Raw genomic sequence first — 26962 nt, forward strand, 5'->3', positions numbered from 1 at the left:
AGTGGGCCAGGAACCTAGTTCTGCACTATCCCTGGAGGCATCTTGATTTCATCTTTTGGCCTGCTGGGGTGTCTTAGGGGCACTTAGGGAAGAAGGAGAGGATAACTGGAAACAAAATATGGAATGGTAAGGCAGAACTTCCTAGTGATAACCTTTTGCTGGGGCTGTGGGGCTGGGCAGAGGGTTGGAGCTGGGGCTGGGGCCAGGGCAGCCTGTGCCCTGTCTTTGGTGGTCTGTAGTATGTGAATCAAGTCCAACTAGGTGTGCGGGTCTTGGGGGCCCCAGTGCACCTCTGCCACTTCCTCCTCAACCTGTCTTCTCTCCCGGCAGTCCACCTGAGGACAGACGTTCAGTAAGCAGTAGGTGGGGCTTCCCAGGTGGCGCTGGTGGTAAAAGAACCCGCCTGCCAATGCAGGAGACATAAGAGACTCAGGTTTGATCCTTAAGTCGGGAAGATCCCCTAGAGGATGGCAACCCATTCCAGTGTTCTGGCCTGGAGAATCTCCACGGACAGAGGAGCCTGGTGGGCTACAGGCCACAGGGTCGCAAAGAGTTGGACATGACTGAAGTGACTAAGCACAGCAGGGCACAGCACGAGCACTGGATAAGTGGGTTTCCCATCCTTGGTTAGGTTGGGCTGAAGCAGAGGTGGAGGGTCTGGGTCCTGACTGGCTTGAGGGAGAGGAGACTCCTTTACAAAGGGCAGACGTGAGGCTCAGAAAAGATGAGCTGACGGCAGAGCTGCCTGGGCAGTTCAGATGACTGCAGAGGGATGTGGTCAGACCTGCAGGGGGTCACCACTGGGTCATCAGGTTGCCTGCTCGGCTGAACCCTGTGCATTCTGTGGGCAGAGATCCCTTAAAGCTGGTCTGACTTTGTTTCCCCAGCAGTGAGTCCTGAGCATGCAAGATGCTTCCTTCTCTTTCTACTTGGGGAAGGGGCCTTCTTAATTATATCCCCCTCCACTCACATGGAAATGAGTTTGGATTTTCTGAGCATACACCAGCTGGCTGGGGGGGGGGGGGGGGGGGGGAGGCAGCCCATAAGCCTGCTGGCTGGGGAAGGGAGGAGAGGGGAGGGGAGGGAGCCAGGCCAAGATGAAAATTCCGTGTTCTCACAGCAGAGCAAGGATGGGGTTCTGAGTGCTCCCCACAGATTATTGACCCTCTGCACAAACCCCGCCCTCTTGCTTAGGGAAAAGCTTCTTGCTTTGCTTATAGGCTCAGAGGAGCTGTGTCCACTCAGGCCAGCCCGCCTCTGAGAACCACATCCTTCAGGGTCCAAACACTTAGCTGACCATTAGCGAGGTTGTCTGAGCCCTCAGGAGAGGTCCTTCCTGACTTCTAGGCTAGGCCAATCCCTTTATGCTGTGGGGGGAGTGACTCTAAGGCCCGGAGAGGGGACAGAACCTGGAGCTCATCACAGAAGACCATAAGTCTGTCTTGCTCGCTGCCCACCCGGGTTCTGCCTGACGGTGGAGTTGCCCAGAAAGAGGTGGTGTAGGTTTCCCTGGGGCGTTGGGGAGAGGGGGGCACTTACATCCCCCTTGGCTAGGCTAGAGACGAGGGGCGGGGGAGGGGCGGGGTGGGGTCAGGCGTTTGACTCCGCCTCCTCGCACTGGCTTCAGCTCACGCTCGGGCGCTGGCTCAGTCTGGCTGCTCTCCGCCGTCGCTCCGCTCCGGGGATGACACCGCCTCCGTCCAGATGCACCGCCCTCGGCGCCCCGCGAGCCCGTGTTTCCAGCCCTCTGGCTTGGTCCAGGTTCCCGCTGCGGCTGCTGCTGCAGCTGGTCTGGACGGCCGCCGCCTCTCAAGGCCACCCGAAGAGCGGACCCCGCATCTCCGCTGTCTGGAAAGGTAGGTGGCGCCGCGCGAGATGCGGGGCGCGGGATCCAGTGCCGCGCGGGGCGGGTGCGGAGTGTGCGGCACCAAAAGGAGTGCGTGCGCGCGGCTCTGTGGGTCCCGGGCTGTCCCCGCCGGGAGCGTGTGGGTCCGGGTGAGTGTGTGAATGTGCGCGCGGCCACACAGGAGCAGGTGTAACGCTGCGGCGAGCGAGCGGCGGGGGCCGGAGCCCGGCTAAGTCGCTCCAAGTCCTCCCGCAGCCGGGAGCCGCAGCGGTCGGGCGCAGGGGGACGGAGAGGGCCCTCTTCTCGGCCCTGGGCACTCCCTGTCCTCCAGCGCCCGGGCCTCTGTGCGGGGGATCCTTTCTCCCGCCGGGACCCCCACCCGACTCTGTCTTCCAGAGCTGCGGGCTCTAGCTGCGTGCGGGGAGCCAGTGGGGCCGACAAGGGGGCGCGGATCCTCTGCCGCCGCCGCTGCGCTCGGGCTGCGGGAACAAAGACCCCGCTGCCTGCCCCCGCCCCCCGCCCCGGCCCCAAGCGCGGGCCGGGTAAAGGGGTGGGCATCCTGTGGAGACCCCGGACAAGGTGCGGTGCGGAGGCTTCGGGCACCGGGCGCTGCCTCTGCAGTGCCGGGACCAGTCGCTCCCCCCTTGTCCGCACGTGGCAGTTGTCACAGGGCTCGGCGCCAGCGTGGGGGCAGTGCCCGATGGGTGGGGCGCGGCCATTGGGACCCCCAGGCAGAAGATTTGGGGAAGGAGTGCAGCCTTTAGGCCCTCGTGGTTATGTGAACTTGGGGGACCGGAGTCTCCCCCAGGGGCGCCTCAGTTTAGACCACTGTACGTGGGTTGGAAAACCAGCTGGGTGGTTTGAGGGGTTTTCTGCCTCGAGGGGCTGAGCTCCCCTCCTCTGCAATGCACAAAAATGCTTCCCCACCCCCCTGCCACTGGGCTGTGTCCCCATGTTCGGCGTCGGCGCGGCCCCCCTGCGGTGGTGGTGGACCGGCAGTGGGGGTTGGGGGGCTGGTAGATTTGGCCCCTCCGGGAGCTCTTTGATGCCTGAGGCGGTTTGCAGGGATATCCAGAGCCTGAGCATTATCTGGGGCAGGTATTCTTAGCAGAGAGAGAGAGAGAGAGAGAGAGAAAAGAAAAACCCACTCCAAAAGCAAGTGGCCTGAACTGCTGCTGCAGTGGAGGGAATGTGACTTGCCCAAGGTCACTGTGCATTGTGTGAGCTCACAGTGCAGAGAGGAGGCTCTGATCTGGCAGGGACCAGAGCTTATTCTGAGTTAGGAAGTGGAGAAAGATTTAGGCCGTTTCTTGGCCATGAAGAGGGTACTCTGGGGGCCAGCTCTGCTACCCAGACAAAGATATTCCTGCTGCAAGTGGAGCGGGGCATCTGGATCCCTGACCATCCACTCAAGGTAGACACCGACACACCCCTCAGTCATACCAGCTCCAACCTGGGCTCTCTTTTCCTTCTCAGCATCCTTGTCTTTCCTCGGCCCGCTTAGCTGTCTAGGACAGCACGGCATTTGTGCACTTTGAAGGGGATGATGGCCACATCTGAGTGTTCGAAAATCTCCCCTTGCCTGAGTGTTCTGAAGGCTCCCCTTGTGCCAAACCCCTTGCCTTTGGCTCTGCTTTTCCCCATCCCCCAGTCTTCCCAAGATACCCTTTCACACACATACTTAATGCACACCCACCTTTTAGCACTTAATGCTGCCTTCCCATCTCGGGCACTTAGTTTCCACCCTGAGGCTATTTAAAACTGATTTCTGTCCTCTTACCCACTTTCCAAAGTGCTGTCTCTGCTGCGCGCAGTTCACTATTGTAGCCACAGTGGCCGTGCCCTCTGCTGGGTAATGCACTATTGACCCCCACTTGGGTCTGCCAGCCCCTCACCTTTCTTGGCCAAGGGCAATCTGTGGTCTTCTTCACTGGTGCCAGGCCCCCCACAGGCCAGACAAACCCTGCCATCCACCTGTCCCCCAGGACCACCAGCTGGTAATGGTATGCCTAGCTGACAGCTGCCTCCTATTTCCTGTGGAGTGACACATGGCAGTCGGGCAGGAATGGGCTTGGGCAAGGCGAACCCAGGAGTAGGGTGAGAGGAGGACCCTCCCAGCTTTGCTGGAGGCCTACGTCCTGTATACCAGTGGGGTGAAGGGATGGGGACGGCAGCCTCCAGGAATGACTAGACCAAGGATAAAAGTAGTTCTGGAGCTGCTTTTCCATGAGGCCTAAACTGGGGTTTTAATTATAAGCCAGGACAGGTGTGAGGACTGGAATGGATATAGAGGGATCTTTCTTTGTCATTTATTTCCTGCTACTTGAACCCCCATGTCCTAGGGGATGATTAGATAAGGGAGTTCTAGGAAGGTCTTGGCCTGCTCTTGTCAGGGGGGTTGATGCCTCTCCAGCCTGATAAAGGTTGGCCCAGAGCAGCTCTGGACAGAAGGAGGGATGTGCTAGTACTGACCTGCCAGGTGCCCTTGAGCTCTGTACCTGTCTCTGACCCTCAGAGCTTGTCAGGACTCTGGAGTTTTTTCCCCCCAGAGCTGTCACTGACACGGGGCCAGTCAAGGGTGTGACTTTGTGGACGTGACCTCCCTGCAGCAGGGGCTGGAGGGGAGTGGTTTGCAGGTGAAGGCAGGAGGTGGGCATGCTTGTGTACCCCTCTCCCATTCCATCCCTGGTTGAAGGAGATGGAGAAGACCCGAAGACCCTGATCTCCAAGGTCAGAGGTGAGCCAGCTTGTCCACAGCAAGAAGCAGAGAGCAGTCTCCACTATCCATCTGGTTCTGCCATCTCCCTTGTCCAGTTAAAAAACAGGATGTTATTGTTGACTCGGCAGCTGCTGGGGGAGCCATTATGGGGCCACTCCCCAGGGTGGGGGGTTGTTGTCACCTCCTTTAAGGGGATGAGGTCACAGCTGGGGCTCCCCAAGCATCACCATTTCCAGTGGAAATCCTTGCCCCCTTGGGGACTCAGATGTATTCATCACCTTCAAGGTGAACTGCCCCTGCAGAAGAGGGCGGGGGTAGGGGGTACAAGTCCCAGGAGGAAGGGGAGTTTCTAAGCTGGGAGAGATGCTTGGTGATGTCACCGGGAGTTTCCTGCTAGCTCTGTGGTCCCCCTTTCCTGAATAATGAAAATTCTAAGAGCAGGCTGGGATGTGAGAGATCTGGCACTAGCCCAAGATGACCATGATTAGGGAGAAAGAGATGGGAATTTGGAAGCCTGGTTCTGCACCCAGCTCTGATGATTTTCTGTGTGCCTCTGGGCAAGTGCTTGACTTTTTTTTTTTTCCTCCCCCTTGACTTTTTCTGAGCCTCAGTTTCCTCAAATTTCCAAAGCAGGTGGTGTTGTTTGTCGCTAAATCGTGTCTGACTCTTTTGCGACCCTGTGGACTGTAGGTTCAGTCCCTGGGTCATGGAAGATCTCCTGCGGGAGGGCATGGCAAGCCACCCTGTATACTTGGCTGGAAAATCCCATGGCAGAGAGCCTGGCAGGCTACAGTCCATAGGGTTGCAAAGAGTTGGATATGACTGAAGCGACTGAGCACATCATTATCAGAACACTAATCCTTTGCCTTTCCGGGGCAGGTGGAGGCTGTAGTGGTCTCTTCAAACCCAAGCAGTAAGGAGAAACCAAAACCTGGGAAGTCAGGGGAACTCCTTTAGTTTTCTGTTCTTTCCTAGCATTTTCTCTCACATGTTGATGGCTGATCAGCTGGAGGAAATGGCTCATTTGGTTTGTGACTCCTGGGTGGGCATAGTAATTCAATATTTTTGGCATTTATCGTTTGCTGGGGCCAACCTTGTGCTGATCCTGGGCCTAGGGAACCAGGGATGAGAAACTAGATGAGTGCATAGGCGTCTCTGTGTAGATGAGGAGACAGACAAGCAAGTCAACCTGCAGTTACAATGCAACATGTCAGGGCCTGTCACAGAGGGCAGCTGTGGGGGTCAAAGAGGTACCTAATCCAGTCTGCGCAATCAGAGGAGGCTTCCTAGAAGAGGTGATAGCTCAGGATGGTGCGTGGAATAGGAGCCAGCTTGAGAGGGGAGGGACAAGAGGCAGTACCCTGGTGTGACAGAATTTCAGACCCCAGAATTGGCAACTAGGACGAAGGAGAGGCAAGGAGCTGTGTGGGCAACACTGAGTCAGCCTGGGCTGGGGGCTCCAGGAGGGTTTCTTGTAGGAGGGGGATGTCTGAGCTAGGCACCTGGCCTTCCACAGCCAGCCCAGCAGTAGGAAGGAAGGACCATGGCAGGCAGGGAAGACCTCCCTGTGTCGTAGCTCCCTGATGGGAAGCTGGGGCAGGGTTCAGGGACCCCAGAGCCTTCCTGCTGACTCCTGACCACAGGTGTTCTCTGGGTGAGGATGCCCAGTCCTCAGCAGAGATGCTTCATGGGCTGAGGAGCTTGCTCAGCGTCAGCCAGGCCCTGCTGGTGTGGGAGGTGCAGATGGCTTTCCTCTGCCCAGCTTTCACTTCCAGGAACCTTCACCTCCTTACCCGGGGTGGATCACTACCCAGGCTGGGCACTTGGGAGAAGCAGGGAGAGCAGGACACCCTTCTTGGAAGAAGGCTGGGCCAGGACCCCTAATGTGCAGGTGGGAAGCTGAGGCTCAGCCTATGGGGTGGGACCCAGTGGCCTGCAAGCGGCGGTGGTAGGAGTGGGTGGCCCCCGAGTTGACAGCTCAGGCCCCAGCTGACGTCCTATCCTCCACCCCCAGTGCCACTGCTGGGCAGTCTAGCTGTGTCACAAGGGGCTGACTGCGCTTCCTCTGCTCTAGTTGACAGCTCTGGTTCCTCCTTTCTCGGGTTTCCTTTTTTGGCCAGGCCTGGCTGCCCCGGAAGCCACCTATCTCCAAGGGTGGGGGAGGAAGGGGGGTCCTCCTAGAGCAGGGACTGTAGCCCCCAAATGTCAGAAGACTTGGGCTTCTCCCTTTCCTAGCCAGCCCAGGCTGTGAGGGACGTTTCAACCATCCCTTTCTTGTTCCCGATGGCCAGTCAGCCTCCAAGCCCTTTATTGCACCCCCACCCCACCCTGGCCACAGGTCTTCCCTCACCATTCCCCACTCGCCATGCTTTCCTGCCTCAAGGCCATCGCCCTGCTGGCCATTCCTCCAAGCACCCAACTCGCCCCCCTTCCTTCTTTCTGTTGGTTCGATCTCACTTCCTCCAAGGAGCCTTCTTGGATGACTCTAACTCACACAGCCTGATGTCAGAAAACAAACGTCAGAGGTCAGCTGGGCTAACCACTTATTCCACAGATGGGGAAACTGAGGCCAGAGAAGCCAGGGACTGGCCCAGCATCACCCAATGAGACGGGCAGAGCCGGGAGCAGGTTGTTGTCTTCCTCCCAAGACTGTCCTTGGCCTCAGCCTTTGGCCTCCCTCCACTTGTCTGTCTGTCTTCATGCTCTGTCCCCAGGCTTATGGCTCCCCGAGCCCATTTCCAGTTCAGCTGGACCCAGACTCTCCCTGCCCCAGTGCTGTCTGCTCCCGGGAGCCCCAGCAGCTTGACCTCCTCCCTTCAGGACCTTGGATTTGGGCCAGCTCCACGCACTCTTCTGGTCTTTTCCTCGGGGCAGCTGGGCCTCAGGTCCTGGGGGCAGGTTGATCTGTGTCACGGCATGGACTAATCGGGGTTTAACCATCACGGCAGCCCAGGATTAGGCTGAGGCTGCTGCGTCTCTGCACCCCTTCTGCCAGTCAGGGGTGGGGCTCTAACCCAGCACCCCTGGGGGCGGCCCTCAGAAGGAGGGCAGCCAGTCCCTGCTCTGTGCCTAGGTCTGTGTTCAGTTCCTTTTCCGGTGAGGGCAGAGGAGAGGCTCTGGGTTTGCCCTTGGAGGGCCTGCTGGTACCTGGAGAGGTGGGCCTGCGGCCTGTGACTAGAGAGGGCACCTGGGGAGGTCAGGAGCCTGGTGCAGCCAAGGACTGGGACAGGAGGTGAGAGCAAGAAGGGTCAGTGTGGGGTGGTGCAACCGGGGACGACTGCCTGGTGGAGGAGGAAGAGCCAGGCTAGACAGAGGAACAGGGACGTGGACTGGGGCAGAATGTGGCATAGATTGCTGCTTGTATCCTTATCTTCTGGGCCCAGGGCTCTTTGCCAGCCTAGTGAGGGAGGAAGGTCACCGGGCAAGGCTAGTACCCTGTCGGTGGCCCAGGAGCCTGTCCTAAGGTGTCTCTGAGTCTGACCTTGGTGTTTGGCCTACCCTGGTCCTGCTCCTTTTTAACGCAACGCCCTCCGCTGCCCACACTTGCCCGTCCTGGCCTTGGATTGGCCCCGGGGGACTGGGCTTCACCTTCAGGACCCCACAGTCCAGGTGAAATTCCACCAAACAGTGTGATCCGAGAGAAGATGGTGTGTGCCAGATGGTGTATAGAACAAGGTCAGAGGGAGGACGGAACCATGAGGCCTGGAGCAGTCTGGGACACTTCCTAAAGCCAGCAGGGGAAGACAGGGATTGAGGCTAGATCTTTAAGCCCAGGTAAGACTATGTGCACAGAGAGAAGGGGCAAGGCAGTCGGGGAAGGAGAGCACAAGCGAAGGGGTAGAAGTGGGATGCAGCCGTGCAGCCATGGCAGAGAGGAGAAGAGACAGGCGGGCCTTGACTGCCCAGCGGAGGAATTGGGCCCTGCTGCGACAGGCAGATGGGACCCGTGGTGGGTTCTTGAGTTGGGAGGTAGAAGCAGTGTTTTTTTTTTTAACCTGTGCAGGTTGGGTGGGAGCCTGGCTGGTTGGATAGTAGAGAAGGGTCTCTGAGCACACCCTCCCTTCGCTATAGCCTGCCCACACTGCACTATGCTTCTGTTCCGGGCAGAGATCATGGGACGCTTGTGTACTAGTCAGCACGCAGTGCGGCACTACACCCCCAGGTCCCTAGTCCCTGCCTCCCACAGGCCTGCACACCCACGCTTGCTTACACACACTCTATTTAGGGCATCGTGGATAGAGGTCAGGCATTCATCGACCAAGTAGCCTCTGACCAGGTTCCACCCTCTCTGGTCCTCGGTCTCCTCATTTGTATGAGAGGCTGACCTAGAGGCTTCCAAGGGCTCACCTGTGGAGCCCAGTGTTATAAACACAGATTTCAGACTCAGTCTGCCTGAGTGTCGGCCTCCACACCACCAGTGAGCTGGGTGATCTTGGGCAAGTTACTCAACTTCTCTGTGTCTGGCTGCCCTCATCTATAGAACAGGCATAATAAGAGAAGCTGCTTCGAAGAGTTCAGTGCTGATTGAATGAGTTAATACATCTGACACTCGAGTACCACCCGGCACTTAGTAAATGCTGTGGAACAGTTAGGTGGGGGTATCATTGTTGTCTGCGTCATCTCCCCCTTTGGCGTCTCTGATTGCTGATGAAATGCAGCCCTGGCAGCCTGACCCCTGCCAGCTCTCCCTAACTGCCCATGCTGGCTGGCTGCCCTTGCTCTCTGACCCCTCCCTTCTTCCCCTCTGGCCCAGGCTAAGGCTGAGCTAAGGAACCTTCTGTTTCTCAAGGCCCCCTGTCCTGCCTGCCTCCTTCCATTTGGGGTGGTTTAGCCATCCTTTGCCCTCTCCCTGACCCCTACTCTGGCCCTGGGCCCAAGGGCAGGCCCAGTACCTCTGCCTATCCTCTCCTTTGAAAGAGCCACCACCTGACTTCAGCCTCACTCTGGGGCTTTTAGAACCTGCTGAGCTGAAGGGCCGGTGGAATCCGGGCAGAATCCGGAGACGACATGGCTTCCTGCCTGCCCTGGGCTTGGAGCCTCCTCCCTGTCTGGCTGGGCCTCTGTGCTAGCCTTCCCTGAGCCCCCAAATCTGTCTTAGTTCAGCCCCGCCCCCAGCACACACTCAGCTTATTCTCCACACTGCTCCTTACCCTCATGCCTTTGCCCCAGCTGATCTCTCCAGCAAGTCAAGCCTTCTGGTCCTTCTAGAACAGTGGTGCAGTGCAGAGAGCACACAGCCCTTGGTGGCATGGAAGGCCCTTAGTTTTCCTTTCTGTAAAATGGGCATGCAGGTGCTGTCCTGACTTCTTTGCGGGGTGGTCGGGGGAATTTGGTGAGCTAGTTGGTGGAGGCAGATGAGGATGTGGTTTCGTTGTTGCCTGTGCCTCCAGATAGCCGTCTCTGACTTATCCAGTACTCACAACCCCATGCTTTTCCCCAAATGCCCCCAAGCTTAACCCGGAGTGTTTTGTTCCAAGAGTCACGGTGGGTCATAAAACCTAGACCTTAGCGAGTACCAGCCCGTCCAGTCCACTGAGGAGGAATCCACACTCAGGAAGGCCCAGTCCCTGGTCACAGTCAGGGCCACCCAGCCGCCTGGCTGCCACTGGGGCACAGAGAGAACCCGGGCTGAGTCCGCATTCAGCTTCTCTCCCACCCACCGCTGACCTTGGTGGGTGGGAAGACCCTCCCCATGGCTCAGCACACCGCCCTCTGTTCCCATGGCTGATAAAGAAAGGCACATCTCCCATGACCCCGAGAACCGCCTCGGGGGCCGCCACCTGCCCCAGCACACCAACGCTGTGGCAGCTGTCTGGAGCCCTGCCCTGCCGAGTGCCGCCAGCACCCCAACAGCAAGCACAACCCTTCCTTAGCGCGGGCCCATGCCACCCCATAAACTGGGCTTCTGGATACAAGGAGCGGCTTCCCGGGCCCTCCTCCCTGCCATTCTGCCAGAGGCAACGATGAAACATTTGTTCCTTTGCCCCTCACCTCCTCCAGGGGAAAGGTTTCTGTCCACTGATCTGACGCACAGGGTTCCACAGTCCTTCCTTCGAGTTGAAGGCTTTGATTGCTGAAAGCCCCTGGAGGTCAGAGTCCTACCTGGAAGGATGGTGGGTGGCTGATCCTTCCAGTTACCAGGTCAGTGACTTTTCCCTTGGCCAGCAAGGGAATGTAGGGTAGAGAGCAGGAGATGACCCAGGGAAGCCGAGAGAAGGGGACGAACGGTTTTTGAAGATGAGGACCCTCTCACGGAAGTCTGGGCTCTGGTCCTGAGCTGGAGCAGGGTGCTGAGCTCCAGAAACCTGGGCCAGCGGCACGGTCTCTCTGGCCTCCGGGCCCCCTTAGCTCAGCCACTGTTCCCTTCCTTTCTCCTTGACCTGTGGGCTCCCACAGGATGGCCAGCCTGAGGGCTAACTCCTGGGTCCTGCGCGGGCCTTCCCTCTTCTCCCTCTGGCGAGGGTGTGAGGTGGGTCTGGTGATCCAGGGTGGGGCCCGACTATGGGAGGAGGCTCCTGACAGCTGGGGTTGGGCCTCCAGTCGGAGGGTGGCCTGGCTCCTGCTCCGTGCCCGTGCCTGGGCCTCCCTGGCTGCCTGCTGCAGGCACTCCCTGCTGGATACCGCATTCCTGCCATTCTCGGAGCCTGCCCTGATGCCTGCTCTCAAAGGGCTCCTTGAGGTTAGCATTCAAGGCCTGTCGGGCCAGTGGGTCAGCTTGGAAGGCTGTCCTTGTCCAGACCAGACTGTGGGGCCCATCCCTTGTTGGTCCCTCCACAGATAATGACACCGCCCCCCATTCTGGCTACCTCTCCTCCCTCCCCTGAGCAGCCCTCTCTCACGGGCAGTGAGGATGTGCGGACGCTGAGGACCAGAGGGTGACGGCACTCAGCACTGATGAGGAAGAATGATGCTCCACCAGGCAGCCCCGCTTTAGGAAAACCCCCTCCACGGAAGGTCACACTTGTCCCAGACAGTTGGTTGCTGGTATTGTGCTGGGAGGGTGGGGGCCACCAGAGGGGTCAGGTCTGATTGGTTCCCACAGGATCAGAGCCCCAGGGATGGCCTGGCTGGGGGCCTGATGGGGGAGGGCTGCCCCCCTGACACCCGGTCATCTTCTTGACCCTCATTTCTGTCTGGGGCTGGGCCTAGTGAGGAAGGTGGGGGCTCAGGGGGCCACGGAATCTACCTGGGCACAGGGCAGCCTGAGTGTGCCCTTTCTTGGTCCAGAAGAAGCCAGGATTGGCAAAGAATCACATGGGGATAGGGGGCTTGTGCCTGGCTCGCCTCTGGGGCCATGCCCACCCCATGTGTCCCTAGCCCTCTCCCCTGCCTGAACCCCTGGTTATTCTGGGAGCTTTTAGCTACCACTTAGTCAGCCACTAATGCGTCAGGCCGGGGAGTGAGGGGGGGGACACGGTGCCAGACGGTGCTCCTTTTAGACTTCCAGGATAGGAAGTGGGGGGTAGGCTGGTCAGACAGGGCGACCTGGGGTGGGGGGATGCTGGAGGAGAGGAGGCTCTGTGGATCCTGGCTCCGCTCATTGGAAAGAGAAGGCAGCTCTGGAGACTGAAGGGCAGGGGGTTGGTGTAGCCTTGGTCCCCTGCCTTGCCCTTCCCCCATCACCACACTGGGGGCTTCAGCCCACCTTTCCCCCTTCTCCTCTCTTTAGGTCTCTTCACCCACCACACAGTCAGCTTCCCCACCTTTGCTCAGGCTGTTTCCACTGCCTAGAATTCTCTTCTTGCGTTTCTGACCCATCTAGCATAGGTCTGTCTGCCTTCCCCATCCTTTTGGATTCCTAAGGAAGCAAGAAGACATATTTAGGGATGCAACACTGAATCTCTTTAGGAGTAGGCCCCGGCCTTGCTCAACCCCTGCTGGGGTGGAGCCTTGAATGCCACCCCCTCCCCTCTTGGTGCCAAGGGACCACAAATCCTGGCCGCCAAGACTTGGTGCTGCCTTCACTTCCAGGCAGCCCTCCTGCCCCTGAGCCCCCCAGCCCCCGCTCCTGTGACCTGAACAAAGCTTCCTTTCATGTATTCATCGAGCTGCTGCCGCTCAGACACTTCCCCTGCACAATCAGGCCCTTTGAGGGCCTCGGGCAGTGCGGGAGCGGGGCTGGGGCTGGGGTAGGGAACGGGCCAAGGCCTCGTCCTGGGGCCGAGCTGGTGCCATCTCCCCCGGTACATATCACCAGGCGCAGGGGCGGGAGGGGCGGGGGCCTCGGGGTCAAGGGAGGCAATGCTCCTGGGCTCCCATTTCTCCCGCAAGATGAGGTGAGCAGTTCCTGCCTCCCTCCCGCTCCTGACCCCGACAGCCATGGCCAGGATTTGAGCGCAGCGGGGCTCACGCTTGCAGATCTGTGCAGGGCTGTCCTGGCATGCTATACCCAGCAGCACCCCCATATGCACCCAGCAGCCCCCCAACCTCCGTGCAGCCCTCAACCTCCCTGTGTGTTCTAAGCGATACTTGGTGAGCAGCCCGGGGGTCTGTACCAGTTTTGCTTGAGCGCCATGGAGGCTTGCTTTGGTGTGGCTGTTTCACCCCTCCAACTGGGTTCCAGGGTAGGGCCGGGCCTCCCCGCAGGGCTTGCTCTTCAGGGCCAGGCCATGGCTCTCCCATCAGACTAGACTGCCCAGGACAGGCTGCGTCTCCTCACTTGGATGGCCCTGTGACCCCAGACACAGGCTCCCTCAGGGCCCCTCCCATGCCCCTTCCTCCATAACTAGGGCTGAGCATCGGCTATGCAGACCCCTCCCCTGAGGCCTGTGGCCATGAGCTGAGGCGACTGTTTGGAGGTGGCCAGTGTGACCTTGGGGCTCCTCCCCTTTGGCCTCTGGCGGGCCTCAGATCTCAGGTTCCAGCCCCGCGTCTTCAGGCCCAGACATGTAGCTTTTTCTGGGCTGCCTGGCCGTCTCAGGGAGTAGGTGGGGAGCTGGGGCTACAGACTGTCTCAATTCCGGGTTAGGCTGCGGGGCTGGTGGCGGCTGCTCAGGCTGCGGGTGAAAGGGGAGCCGGAGCCAGGGCGCTGAGTCAGGAAAACCTGTGTCTCTCCCCAGCACTCTAACACTCTAATTTTATCCCAACTGCTGGGCAAGGGGAGCCTGCCAGCCCTGGCTGAGCCCTCGCCAGGTGAACCCAAGGGCTGTGAGCTCAGCGCTTCTCTGTGGCCCGCAGTGCTGGCGTCTTCATGAACGTTCCTGTCTACCAACACTCAGTCTGGATGAGCCAGAGTCTCCTGCCTCCAGTGCGACCTTGGGCTAGAGTGTCCCTGAAGGCCCTCCATACAGTGAGCCGGGCTATAGCTGAGGTGGAGTCTGAGAATAGCCCACTTGCCCATGTGACCTGGCCATGCAAGAATGTATCTTAAGGAAAGGGGGTGAAAGTGGAGAGGGCGGTATTGCAGGGTGGGTAGGGCGCTCTGTCCCTGCTGAATGCAGAATCAGGAGGAATAGCTCAAATGGCGCAGAGGGGACTGGGGGCAAAGTCAAGGACAGGGCAGTTCCTTTCTGTCTGGGCTGAGGGTGTCCTGCTTGGGTGTCACTGCCTGCTGCCCTTGAGTTTGCTGCAGCTGAATAAACAGTGATCAGGCTGAGGGCACGGGCTGGTCAGAGGTGGGCTGATGCTAGTTATGGCTGATTGCTGGGGGTGCCACCGCAGGCTGTCCCATTCCTGTAATTTAGCCCTGCAAGCAGGACGACCTCAGCGATGTCACCGGAGATGAGACATCTTCTTCCCGGAGGCAGTGGCTGCAGAAGGTTTCTTTTTTGGGCAAAACTGTCCCAATCAGCTCTTCTACTTAAAGTCCCAGGCTATGCTCTGTGAAGGGCCCCCATCCCAGAGTTGTGGGGAAGTGGGGGCTGGTCATCCCTTCCCGGGAATGAGCTGGCATCCTTGTGAAACCAGGCCGGGGCAGTCCAGGGCACAGAGTCCAGCTTGGGGGCAGAAGCTCTGGTTCCTGGCCTGCTACTGCCCATGTGAGTTTGGGCTGCCCCTCTCTGGACCTTTGTTTTTCCATCTCTAAAATGGGAGGAACTGGACATTAAGATTCCTTTCTGGCTCTTGATCCTTACTGACCTGCTCACTCAGGGGATGGGTTAGGCTGGGAAGGGTCAGAGAGGGCCTCCTGAAGGAGGGGAGAGCGTTCCGAGCAAAGTGATTCCTGGGAGCCTGAACTGGCCGTGGGGTTCTTAGAGGCCTTGCTACCTGCAGGAGGTGGAGGTGACCGCTTGCTCTGTCCTAGGCAGCAGAGAGCCTCAGAGCAGAGTTGGGGGCCCTCATTCCCAAGCCCAGCCCTCTTGGGAGCAGCAGAATGTGTGCAGGGGGGGTGTGGGGGTGGGGTCGGTTTGCCCCAGGGGTCCTTAAATTCTGTCCCGACTCTGAGGTCACACATATTGTAGGGTAGGGGCCTTGGCTTTGGGGTGAGGACAGCTGGTTTCCAGCCCCTACCAGAGGGCTCCTCTCGTTTCCCGCTCACAGCTCTGAGTCCAGTGTCTCCATAGCCAGCTCCAAGCCCTCGTAGCTCAGTGGATGCGGTGTGCATGGGGGGCAGGCCGGGATCTTCCAGCCTCAACGTTTTCTGCCTATTGTCTCTTCCTTAGGCCATGCAGGGCAGGACCATGTGGACTTCGGCTCAACTGAGCCACACACAGTGCTTTTCCATGAGCCAGGCAGCTCCTCCGTGTGGGTGGGCGGACGCAACAGAGTCTATGTCTTTGACTTCTCCAAGGGCAGGAACGCCTCCGTGCGCACGGTGAGCCTGGACCCTCTCCTGCCCCCTTCTCTCTTCTTTCTTCCCCGTCTTCTTTTTATTGATTGACTGATTGATTGTTTTGGCTGAGCTGGGTTTTCGTTGCTGCGTGTGGGGTTTCTCTCACTGAGGCAAGCGGGAGCTGTTCTTTGTGGTGGTGCACGGGCTTCTCACTGCAGCAGCTTCCCTTGTTTTGGAGCACGGGCTCTAGGGCATGGGCTTAGTAGTTGTGACACACGGGCACACAAAATTTGTTGCTCTGTGGCATGTGGGGTCTTCCCAGACCAGATATCGAACCTGTGTCCCCTGCATTGACCCGTGGATTCTTAATCACTGGACCACTAGGGAAGTCCCTTTCCCCATCTTATCTCCTCTCTGGCCTTGGTGAGAGGCCTCAGGGAATCCGGGGGAGCTGGCATGTCTTCCAGAACTGGTCAGCCCCCATGATACCCCATAAGTGGTGTCTGGGGAAAGATACCCCTGAAAGTGGTCCTGACTGGCCTGGGTGTTGGGGTGATGTGGAGACAGGCATGGAGCTAACACGCCTGGCCGGGTGGGGAGCGCTGACTAGGGAGGCCTAGCAGGAAGTGGGCCTCCCAAACCCCGTGACCTTGTCTTGTGAGATTTCTGGGCTGGCCCATGAGCTCTGGGCTTTGGCTCTGGATATCAGGCTGAGTAGCTTGTGTGATCTTGGGTAAATCACTCCCCTTCTTGAAGCCCTAATTGCTCATCTGTCAAACGAGCCCATCCTGAGGATGCTTGGAAAGCAGTTGGGGCATCTTGCCCCTGGCAGGCAGACTCATGTCCCCCCTCCCTGTTCCCCAGGTGAACATTGGCTCCACCAAGGGGTCCTGCCGGGACAAGCAGGTGAGTGGGGAAGAGGGATTGCAGAGGGGAGGCTGGGCCCCTTGGAAAAGTCCCTAAGAGTCTGAGGAAGGAGGCCTAGCCCTGTCTTGGGAGCCGCATTCCGGGAGGAGGCAGCTCTGTCCTAGGGTTCCTGGCCTAAGGGGGAGACACTCCTTCCCTAAACCCTTCTCTGTTTTTAGGGGGGTGGGAGTCAACTGCACCCACTCGGGCTCTCCTTAGAGATACCTCCTGGGCTCAGATTTCTGAAGCCTTCTTTCCCAAGACTGAGGGTCCTGGCGCTAGGCCTGTCAGGGCCTCCAACCAACTTCTTGCCTTCTGCCTTTCCTGGCAGGACTGTGAGAACTATATCACACTCCTGGAGAAGCAGAACGAGGGGCTGCTGGCCTGTGGCACCAACGCTCGGCACCCCAGCTGCTGGATCCTGGTGAGGAGGCCCCTCCCTGTGTGCCTGATCAGCTCACCCTTGTCTGGGTGGGCTTCTGCCCCCCATGGTGGGAGGAGGTGGTGGGCCGCTCTGAGGCTGGTCTAACCTTGTACAGAGCTCCTGGGAGGATGGGGACCCTGGCTGAGCAGCTGGCACCCGTGGGAGGCTGTGACCATGGGACCACGTGACATTCTGACCCCCTTGGTTTCCCCCAGGTGAATGACTCTGCAGAGTTTCTTGGGGAGAGGAGAGGTTATGCGCCCTTCAGCCCAGATGAGAACTCCCTGGTTCTGTTTGACGGTAGGGCTGTGGCTGGAGCAGGCGGGTGCCCTGAGGGCAGCTGCCCTGGGCTGGGGGAGGGTGGTCAGCACTGTGCCTGGCACAGGCCCCGTGGAGGGGCTTCCAAGAGCTGCGTGCCCTTATCCGTGGCCCTCCCACTGTGTCCAGGGGATGAGGTGTACTCCACTATCCGGAAGCAGGAATATAACGGGAAGATCCCCAGGTTCCGCCGCATCAGGGGTGAGATCGAGCTGTACACCAGTGACACCGTCATGCAGAGTGAGTCAGGCTCCCACTGGGCCGGGCCAGGCCGGGCCGGGCCGGGCCGACGAGCGTGTGTGAATGCTCAGGGGTCCTCATGTTTCTGGGTGGTCTCCCTGAGGGCTGCTGGGGCCATAGGCCGTCAGGAAAGTGGGAGCTGGGTGCAGCCCTGAGAAGAGAGAGCCGAGGAGGTGGGCCTGGCCAGGAGCAGGGGGTAGCAGAGGTGAAGATGTGGGTGCAGAATGGGCCTGACACCCTCTGGGGACAAATCAGAGGAAGCCCCAGACCCAGTGCGGGCTCCCCAGGAGCCACAGCATGTTCCTCTGCTGAGCTCATGTGGGGCCACTCCCATTCCCTCCTCTACCAATTAGGCAGAGGTGACATAGGGGCCCCCAGGGACTCCTCCAGGTCCCTAGGCATGAAGTCATTGCTCCTGGGCCAATGACATCTTTGTAGGAGAGGGCAAAACAGGTGAGGGGTGGGGGTGCAGAGTCTCGGCCCCCTTGGGGTGTTTTACCTGGTGTTCTGAAGTTTATTCTGGGTGGGACTGGACGTGGGTTTGTTTGTGCAGACTCGGGGGCTGGGTCCTCTGAGAGGCTCCTGGCCTCACACCTGTTCACGTCTGTCCCCGGCAGACCCGCAGTTCATCAAGGCCACCATTGTGCACCAAGACCAGGCCTACGATGACAAGATCTACTACTTCTTCCGAGAGGACAACCCTGACAAGAATCCCGAGGCCCCTCTCAACGTGTCCCGAGTGGCCCAGCTGTGTAGGGTGAGCCAGAGCAGCGTGGGCAAGCGAGTGTGTCTGTGCCTGAACAGGAGTGAATGAGTGTGTGTGTGCAAGTGTGCGAGGGAGTCTGTGGGACTGTGGGAGGAAGAGGGTGTGCACAGGAGAGTGGGTGCATCTGTGAGTGGGTAGTGATGGTTGCGATCAAGTGCATGTGTGAAGGTGTGCACAGGTGTGTATTCATGGAGAGTGTGCACGAGCATATGCGGGGGAACAAGAGTGTGTTGACATTGTGCGTTTCACCGGCGTGAAGATGCTGGGTTGTGTTGGTCTGTGTCTTGTGTGTGAGTGTGAATGTGTAAGACTGGGCAGATGTGCGTCTGAGCCGGTGTGCTCGGTGGGGACCTGACCCCCGCACCCTGCAGGTCCCCAGTGTGGGCCCTGAGCCCTGGGTCAGCCAGGCCTGCCACCTGGAGCCTGGCCTGAGTCGTGGGGCACCCCAGCCTCGCCCCTTGGCATGTCCCCTCCCTTGCAGGGCCTCCTTTCCTCCTCAGAAGCCTGGGTGCCAGCCTTCCTGGCATCAGGTGCCCCGGGTGTGTGGGGCAGTCCAGGCAGGTGCTGAGGGACCGCCCCCTCCCCTCCTCATTTCCAGGGGGACCAGGGTGGTGAGAGTTCACTGTCTGTCTCCAAGTGGAACACCTTCCTGAAAGCCATGCTGGTGTGCAGTGACGCCGCCACCAATAAGAACTTCAACCGGCTCCAGGATGTCTTCCTGCTCCCCGACCCTAATGGCCACTGGAAGGACACTAGGGTCTATGGCGTCTTTTCCAACCCCTGGTGAGTGGCCCTTGTCCTGGGGCTAGGCTGGTGAGTGTCCAGTGGGGATCAAAGCACTTGGGCCCTGCCGAGGGGATGGCTGATATGGCAAGTGCGGGGATTCCAGGCTCAGGGACGAGGCTGTTGCCGGGCCTGGGTTGGGTGGACACAGGGCTCAGGGGGATGTGTGTGCTGCTGTACAGACAGCTGTGTGCACACGGGCCGTGTGCATGCGTATGGCTCCTGGGCCTGTGTGTCCGCCAGCTGTGTACACAGAGCGGCTGCTGGGCCCTGGGAAAAAGGCTGCTGAGGCCTCTCAGGATGCTGGGTGCTATCACACCCGCTCAGGCATTGCCTGCGCCTGATAATTCGCACCTCTTAATCACTCTCATTGATTGAAAACAAGGCAGGCCTAAGTGCAGGGTGTGTGGGGGGAAGGTGGGGGCAGGGTAGGGAAACCAAGACCCTGCTCTGGGGCTCCCGTGTGCATGGACCCAGCGGGCTGGGAGGAGGGCGGGGGTCTGGCCTCCATGGCCATTAGCATCCCAGGGATGCACGTGTTGGGATTCCTCTTGCCCTGGGGTTGACCTCTGAACTCTGATTCCGTGACAGAATACAGGTTGTGGTTTTATATTGCAAAAGAAGGAAATTAGGCTGAACTTCCGTCCCTCCCTCTTTCTGTCCTGCCTCCTTCCTTCCTTCAGTGGTATTTACTAACACTCAGGCACTGGCCTTGGCCTCCAGGAGAGTCCCTGCCTTCATGGAGCTCGAAGGCCAGGGGGCTTGGTCACAAGGCTGCAGTTATACTCTGGTGCGGGGCTGGCCTGAGTGAGTGGAGGTGGGCGGTCCTGGGCCTCCCACTGAGGTGGTCTCTCTGTCCCCCAGGAACTACTCGGCTGTCTGCGTGTACTCCCTCGGTGACATTGACAAGGTCTTCTGCACTTCCTCACTCAAGGGCTACCACTCGAGCCTCCCCAACCCACGGCCTGGCAAGGTGAGCAGTGACACCCGCCATGGCCCAGCCCGCGACCCCACCTCCCAGCCACCCCACTGATCTGGACCTGTTCTCCTTGCCCAGTGCCTGCCAGACCGGCAGCCGATACCCACAGAGACCTTCCAGGTGGCCGACAGTCACCCTGAGGTGGTGCAGAGGGTGGAACCCATGGGGCCTCTGAAGACGCCACTGTTCCACTCCAAGTACCACTACCAGAAAGTGGTTGTCCACCGCATGCATGCCAGCAATGGGGAGACCTTCCATGTGCTTTACCTAACCACAGGTAAGGGGCTACCTGGGACCCCTTTTCCAGTCTACTTGGTAAAAATGAGTATAAAGAATAATGTCATTAACATCCGGTTGGATAGTTATACCTGTAAGGGAGAACTGAGTGGCTAGGAGCTGTCAGGAGTTAATATGTATAGCTGTGGAAGAGTCAGGCAGTGAGGGCTTCCTGGAGGAGGTGGGGCAGAAGGAGGAGGGCATTGAAGGCTAGAAGGTACCCGGATTCAGAGGCAGAAATGTGTTGAGTGTGAGGAAAGCTGGGTGTAGCTTGGTCCAGCACTCTGACTCTTGAGGATGGTAGGAAGAGATGTGGAAAGTCAGGTGGAAGGGCCTGGTTCCAGGTGTCTGATGGGCCTCTGCCAGGCAGAGTGAAGAAATTGGTCCCTCTCACTGTCTTTGAGATTATGCAGGTAAGAGGAAACATCTGATATGGGATGCAAAGAGTTTCATGAGATGTGAGGAAGGGCCTCCAGATGGCAGCGCCTTTGCAGGGTCTTGCGGAGGACTGCTGGGCCACCTCCTTTTCCCTAGAGGGGCTCCCTCTGGGAGTGGGGTCTGGCTGGCCCCAGAAGCAAAATAAAACGTTCTGAAAGGTGAGCCTGCATCCCAGAAGGTCATTGGCCATGAAGAAGACAGCCCTGCGGTGGCTTTAGAGCAACTTCCTGGTCCCAGACTGTGGGCGAAGATGCTCTGGGAGCAGGCATGGAGATCAGTGTTGAGGGGAGGGTGCTGTAGGCCTTCTTTAGGACTGGGTAGTGGCACCATCAGAAAAAGCAGTGTCTCCCCCAGTGCCTAACACCTCTGGGGTCATGTAGTCTAGGCCTCAGGCAGCCCCCTCAATTGTACATACCGCCCCATGTGACTTCCTGCTGTTGCTTCACCTTGGGGTTTTCTCAGGGTCATGGTGGCCTCATTGGTTTTTTGGCTCTTAGGAGTCTTGGGGAGAGTAATTTCCCGTTCACAGGCTTGGCTTCTGAGTTGTGAGATCCGCCCCTTGACTCCTCCATTCATCCTGGCTCCACCCACTGACCCCTGTCCTTGCTCTGCGCCCTGGCTCCACTCACTGACCCCTGTCCTTGCTCTGCTCCAGCAGTGGGTGGCCTGGCTATTGTGACCAGCCAGCAGGATGGAGCCCTGGGGTGTAGGTGGGGTGACAATGTAGGACTGGGAGCAGGAGCCAGGACAAGGCAGGCTGGTCCTGGGCTGAGGGAGCTGTAGGCTCCCTTTCTGCAGACCTGGAAGCTGATGCACTTGAGTGATGAGGACATTTGTCTTGGTTCTCCCTGAGGGCCATCAGAGAGGTACTGTTTTGGAGTTTGCAGCATGAAGGATGGGGCTGGGTGGGATATAGGACTTTCTGAGCCCTCTGCAGAGGATGGGAGGTTCTTACAGCTGGAAGAAGCTATGGGAGGTTGTCACCGGGCTGTATGGAAGAGGTGAAGGGCAGTGTGGGTATGAAGGTAGTGCTGGGGCTGGGAGCCTGTCAGGCCAAGGGAGCCAGGGACCATATCCCCGGACCCGCAGAGGGGGGATCGTGGACACTTAGAGGTAATGTCCCCGGCAGGCAGTCATCTAATCATCTGACTGCTTTTTTGGGGCAAGTGATGCCCTGGGAAATTGGGAGGGAGGGAAAGGGAGGTAGGCTATTCTAGAAACTGGGACAGCTAGGGAGGTAGGATTGGGAGGACTCAGGGGTCAAGATGCCCATTAGTCCCTGACAGGAGTGAATGGAGAGAGCTCTGGGCTCTGAGGCAGGCAGCCTCATATATGACCTTGGGATCCCCATGTGGAACCTAAGGTCCTTTTCAGGTCTAAGATTTTAGAAAAATAAAAAAATCCCCTAAGACTGCATGTGCAGTATGGAATCCTGGATTGGATCCTGGAACAGACAAAGGACATTAGCGGAAAAACCCGTGAAATCCCAATAAAGTCTGCAGTCGACTTAATCATAACAAACCAGTGTCAACTGCTTGGCTGTGACAAATCTCACAGTCATACAAGATACTAACCTTTGGGGAGACTGGGTGAAGGGTATATGGGAATTCTGGACTGTCTTTGTGACTTTTCAGTACATCTGAAATTACTCCAAAATAAAGTTTATTTTAAAGAAAGCACACCCGAAAGAGTCCAGGAAACAGAAGAGGTTGGAAGGGTCTGGTTCTGCCTGCTCTGGGTTCCAGTTAACAGTTGCGTGACCTTGAGCAAGTTGCTTGGCCTTTGTGAGCCTCATTTCCTTTTCTTTGAAGTGGGGATGTTGATACCCGCCTCCCAGGGGAGTGGGGGGTTAAATGAAGTGCTGTAACTGATGCATGTAGCTGGAGGCTTGGCAGTGCTGGGGCACGTGGGACTGCTGGTTCTGTTCTTCGTGCTCCGGCTTCCCCTTGTGGCCTTGGGGAACCCAGAGCCTCCTGGGATGGCCTCCCTGGCCCAGCCTTGGAAACTTCTTGTGATATCTTTGGGCCCTTAAGACCCTCCCCAGTCATGCTGTCCTCCCCCCACCCCACCCTGTCCTCTGATGCTTGCCTGAGCCGTGACTTACAGCCCTGCCCACCCGTGTCTTTCCTGGTCAGCTCCGCCCAGGGGGAGGCTGCCTGACTCTGTGGTGGGGCTCCCGCCTGCTGACCCTCTGCCCTTCATCCACAGACAAGGGCACCATCCACAAGGTGGTGGAGCCGGGGGAGCGGGAGCACGGCCTTGCCTTCAACATCTTGGAGATCCAGCCCTTCCGCCGGGCGGCCGCCATCCAGGCCATATCGCTGGATGCTGACCGGGTGAGCCTCCCCATCCCCAACCTACCCTGTGGGGCCGACGTGACCGCCAGCTGAGGACAGAGCCCTTCTGCGTGTGACTTGCATATTCTTTTCAGGGTCTCTGGGCCCCCAGGCCTGCCAGGCAGCTGGGCCTCAGCCTGGGGGCTTAGAACTCAGTTGGGATCCCTGGCCTGACTGGTCATGTTTTTCCTTCCAGCGGAAACTGTATGTGAACTCCCAGTGGGAGGTGAGCCAGGTACCCCTGGACCTGTGTGAAGTCTACACCGGGGGCTGTCATGGCTGCCTCATGGCCCGCGACCCCTACTGCGGCTGGTACCAGGACCGCTGTGTCTCCATCTACAGCTCCCAAGAGTATGTTGGCCGGGCCCCCTGCTCCTAGGAGAAAGTGGACACAGCAATGGTGCTTGATGGGCGGCATCCCTTCTGGCCAGACCCTCCTCTGGGTGGGCACCACTGCTGCTACTGCTCAGGGGTGAGAACAGGGAAGGGGCCGGGCCTGTGGCCTCCTGTTTTCTTAGCCTCTCTCTTCCTTCCAACTCCAGGCCAGTGCTGCAGTCCATCAATCCAGTCGAGCCACACAAGGGGTGCCCCAACCCGAAGCCAGGTACCTATCTGGCCCAGCTCAGAGGCTACAGTCCAATGCGGGTGGTACATTCGTGCCCCAATTGCCCTGTCTGAGGGAGGCCAAGTCTGGTCCTGGGGGCTCCAGACAGATGGGGCAGGACAGTCCTGTGGAGGGAGCCCCCTTGGTGTGGGGGTTCTACAAGGAGTCGGGTGAGGGAGGCAGGTGAGAGTAAGGAGGAGACGGGGGCTAGTTTCCCCATGTTCATTTAGAAGCCTTGGCCTTGTAGCCCTATCAGCGTGGGAGGACACAGCCTGCCCTGGGAGCCGTCGGCTGCTCCTCACGGCTCCCTCCCCTCGCCCCCCAGAACAGGCCCCGCTGCAGAAGGTTTCCCTGGCCCAGAACTCCCGCTACTACCTGAGCTGCCCCATGGAGTCCCGCCATGCCACCTACTCCTGGCGCCACGAGAACAGCGTGGAGCAGAGCTGTGAGCCCGGCCACCAGAGCCCCAACTGCATCCTGTTCATCGAGAACCTCACGGACCTCCACTACGGCCACTACTACTGCGAGGCCCAGGAGGGCTCCTACCTCCGCGAAGCTCAGCACTGGGAGCTGCTGCGCGAGGACAGCGCCATGACCTCGCAGCTGCTGGGCCACGCCTGCACCCTGGCCACCAGCCTCTGGCTGGGTGTCCTGCCCACGCTCATGCTTGGCCTGCTGGTCCATTAGAGCCTCACGGGGCCGGGTGTGCTGCAGGCTTCTGCAGCCCCAAGGCACTGGAAAAGTCTCACATCCAGAACCGGCGGGGCCCGCGAGCTCCTTGCCCACCACTTCTTCCCAGGGGGACTTTGTAAACCTGACGGGGGACACCGGGCCTGCAGATGGCCAGCCGCAGGCGGCTGTTGGGCCCCCGTGGGGCGAGGGTGTTGCGGGCCACAGAATGCAGGCTCTGATTCTGAAGCTGGGGCCTTGATGACCCAAGACTTTTATCTTTTGGAGATTATTTTTCAAAAACTCCTCCTCAAACGGATGAAATGTAGTGATGCTCTTGGCCTGAGAGCCTGTGGGCCAGAGAGTGGGGTTTAAAAAGAGGAATGGGGGACCCCATCTCTGGACCTTAAGGCTGAGGCCCGAGTCCTTCTGGACTCTCTAGACCCAGATCGTCCCCTCATTCTCCCTCCTGCCAGGACTTGGGGAGGCTAGTGTTCCTGCAGGCCCGGGGCTGCCCTCTGTGACCTCCTCACCAGCCCTGGGTCTCTTTAGGCAGCTGCGTTGCATGTTTATTGAAGGATGTTTGCTTTCCGGACGGAAGGACGGAAAAAGCTCTATTTTTATGTTAGGCTTCTTTCATGTATAGCTACTTCTGACTGCATCTGTATGAAATACCAAAACTACATGCGGGGTAGGGTGGGGAGGGAGGGGCTGGGGGAGGGATGGGTCATGGCGGGGTGGGGGGGGTGCTTGAGTCTACGGCTCCTGGGAATGGGATGAGAGTCCAGGGATGGGCATGGGTTTGAAGAGAGAAGCATGAGCTGGCTCTGCCTTGGGAGCCCAGTCTGAAGGGGACGTTGGTCCATGCCCTTGGTCAGGGTGGTTGCGGGAGGGGGTGGGATGAGGGAGACAGGGGAGAATGAAGGAGAAAACTGAGCCCTAGGTTCACCGTGTTCATTTCAAAGGAGGAGCCAGGTCCTCAGGGGGAGGTTTCTAGGACTCTGCCCTTGGCATTGGGGGTTGGGGGGCGGGGGGGTCCCCTCCCCTCCCCTCAGCCCCCTTCCCCAAGGGCTGTGCTTCCATGCTCCTAGCCTCCCACCTTCAGCTCAGGACATGTTATAACTTAGGCTAAACTGTGAATTCCTGTAGGGACGGCCTGGGCCAAGCTCTCCAGGTGGGCGGCTCTGCCCCCAGCCCTGTCCATGGATTTCAGCAGAGAGCTAAGCCCTTCTCTGGCTGTGTCTGGCCAGCCTGGGGCAGGGCCTGGGGCTGGTGGCCTTCCAGCTTCGGCCCCTGCATCTCTTCTCAATGCACTTTAATAATGTAACATATTACTAATAAACAAACTATTTATTTACCTGTGCGTGCTCCTTGCCTTCCATGCCATTCTGGTCAGGGGGTAAGGGTGGGGGCTCCTGTTCGTGACTCAGCACCTCCTGCCCCTGTGAGCCTCACCCCCTCTCCCGAGAACCTTAGCACTGAGGGGCTCCTGGTTAGCGAGAGGCAGGAATGAGATCTAAACCCCCAGCTCTCGAGCACTGCTCTGCCTGCCAGGCAAGGACCTGGAGCCCAGACACTCCTGCACCCCACCTTTCCTCACCTCAAGAGTGGGCCTTTCCCCCTTCCCAGCCTCCAACCCCTGACCACTTCCCTGAGGAGGCCTGGCCATGCTAGAAACAGCCTCTGGCCTCCCTGCCTTCAAGGGGCCCATTCTGGGAGATAAAGCTGATCAAATAAGACCCTGTAGGATAAACCTGCGATGATGGAAGTATCTGGGCCGCAAGGCAAGAGGGCAGGGGAAGTGGCAGGGCCAGCAGGCAGGCAGGGGTCAGCGTGTGTGCAGAGGGGGTGGTTCCAGCAAGGAGGGACTGGTGGGCAAGGTTTGGGTGCTAAGCGAGCTTGGCTCTTCAACCCCCAGGAGAGTGACAGTGCTGGGGTGGGATTTGTACCTTAGAAACTTTTGAACTCCCTTTAAGATAAAGCCCACAGGTTTTAAAACCCCAAAGGATGTGTGAAAAGGGGTCCCCCAAGGCGGGGGTGGGAGGTGGGGAGGGGAGCTAGGGGCTGTTCACAGGGATGGTGGACAGAACTAGGACAGGACCAGGGATGGAGGGTGGGGGCCTGGGGGGGCGTGCAGAGAGGGACCCTGGCATTCTTCCCTCCCCTCTCCTTTGTTCCCCTCCCTCCTGCCCCTCGTGCAGGGACCCAGGCTTTTGGAGATTTCTTTTTGGCCATGCAGCATGTGGGCTCTTCCCCCACCAGGGATAGAACCCGTGTTCCCTGTATTGGGAGCACAGAGTCTTAACTACTAGACTGCCAGGGAGGTCCGATCCAGGCCTTTTGGGATTTGCTGGGAGATTCTGCTGAGCAGTAACTCCTGGAGAGGGGACTGTGGCAGGCTAGGGACAGTTCCCCTCTCTGAATCTGAGCCCAGCTTCCAGCTGGCTTGCAGACCCCCGCAGGGCTGGAACTGCCCCCTCCCCTTCTGTCTGCACTGCGCTCTCGTGGGCCAGCCCCATGCCAGAGGTTCTGCATGGTTCTTCCCTCTCCCACACGTGCCTTCCTAGGGTGAGCAAGGTGGCCCCAGGTGCTCAGGCCAGGAGTTTGGGCGACCCCAGCGAACTCTGGGCTGGGGGCAGAGACCCGGGATCTCCATCACCCTTTGTGATCCTGGGCAGACCTGGCCTTTCCCGAGCCTCATTCTCCTTGTGTGGAAGAGGACGGGGCTGGACAGTGCCTCTGAGAGGCCCCTCCTTGCACACTGTAAGGGGGTCTAAGATTAATTTGGCCTTTGGAAGGAGCTTAGAGTCAATGACTAGGTCAGTCAGTTCTTCCAGCTCACAACTGGGCCACAGCGGCAGCAGCATGGACTGACCCTTCCTCAAGCCCTGGAAGGTGGTGGAGAGGGCAGAAGGAGTGGGTTCTGGGAGTGGCTAGTGGGGAAGGT

The 26962-nt window shown here is 58.8% G+C and overlaps 1 protein-coding gene across 1 annotated transcript; it reads left to right on the forward strand.

Annotated features, from left to right (window-relative positions):
- Positions 1–1632: 1632 nt before the first annotated feature.
- SEMA7A (semaphorin 7A (John Milton Hagen blood group)) lies at positions 1633–25372 on the forward strand. The gene is made up of 14 exons (XM_061159008.1): positions 1633–1856; positions 15167–15318; positions 16141–16182; positions 16514–16606; positions 16822–16906; positions 17054–17164; positions 17782–17921; positions 18529–18713; positions 19578–19686; positions 19771–19969; positions 22615–22742; positions 22939–23093; positions 23285–23346; positions 23672–25372. The coding sequence occupies exons 1-14, from the start codon at positions 1685–1687 to the stop codon at positions 24031–24033; spliced, it is 1995 nt and encodes a 664-aa protein (XP_061014991.1). The 5' UTR covers positions 1633–1684; the 3' UTR covers positions 24034–25372.
- Positions 25373–26962: the final 1590 nt, after the last annotated feature.

Source organism: Dama dama, chromosome 13, assembly GCF_033118175.1.
Source record: "Dama dama isolate Ldn47 chromosome 13, ASM3311817v1, whole genome shotgun sequence".
In the NCBI taxonomy this organism is placed as follows: domain Eukaryota; kingdom Metazoa; phylum Chordata; class Mammalia; order Artiodactyla; family Cervidae; genus Dama; species Dama dama.

Excerpts from the sequence above, each read along its gene's own strand:
- SEMA7A (XM_061159008.1), top strand. The coding sequence starts at position 1,685 with ATGACACCGCCTCCGTCCAGATGCACCGCCCTCGGCGCCCCGCGAGCC. Across the intron at positions 16,907-17,053 it reads CTCCCTGGTTCTGTTTGACG|GGGATGAGGTGTACTCCACT; the intron begins GTAGGGCTGTGG and ends CACTGTGTCCAG. Across the intron at positions 23,094-23,284 it reads TCCATCTACAGCTCCCAAGA|GCCAGTGCTGCAGTCCATCA; the intron begins GTATGTTGGCCG and ends TTCCAACTCCAG.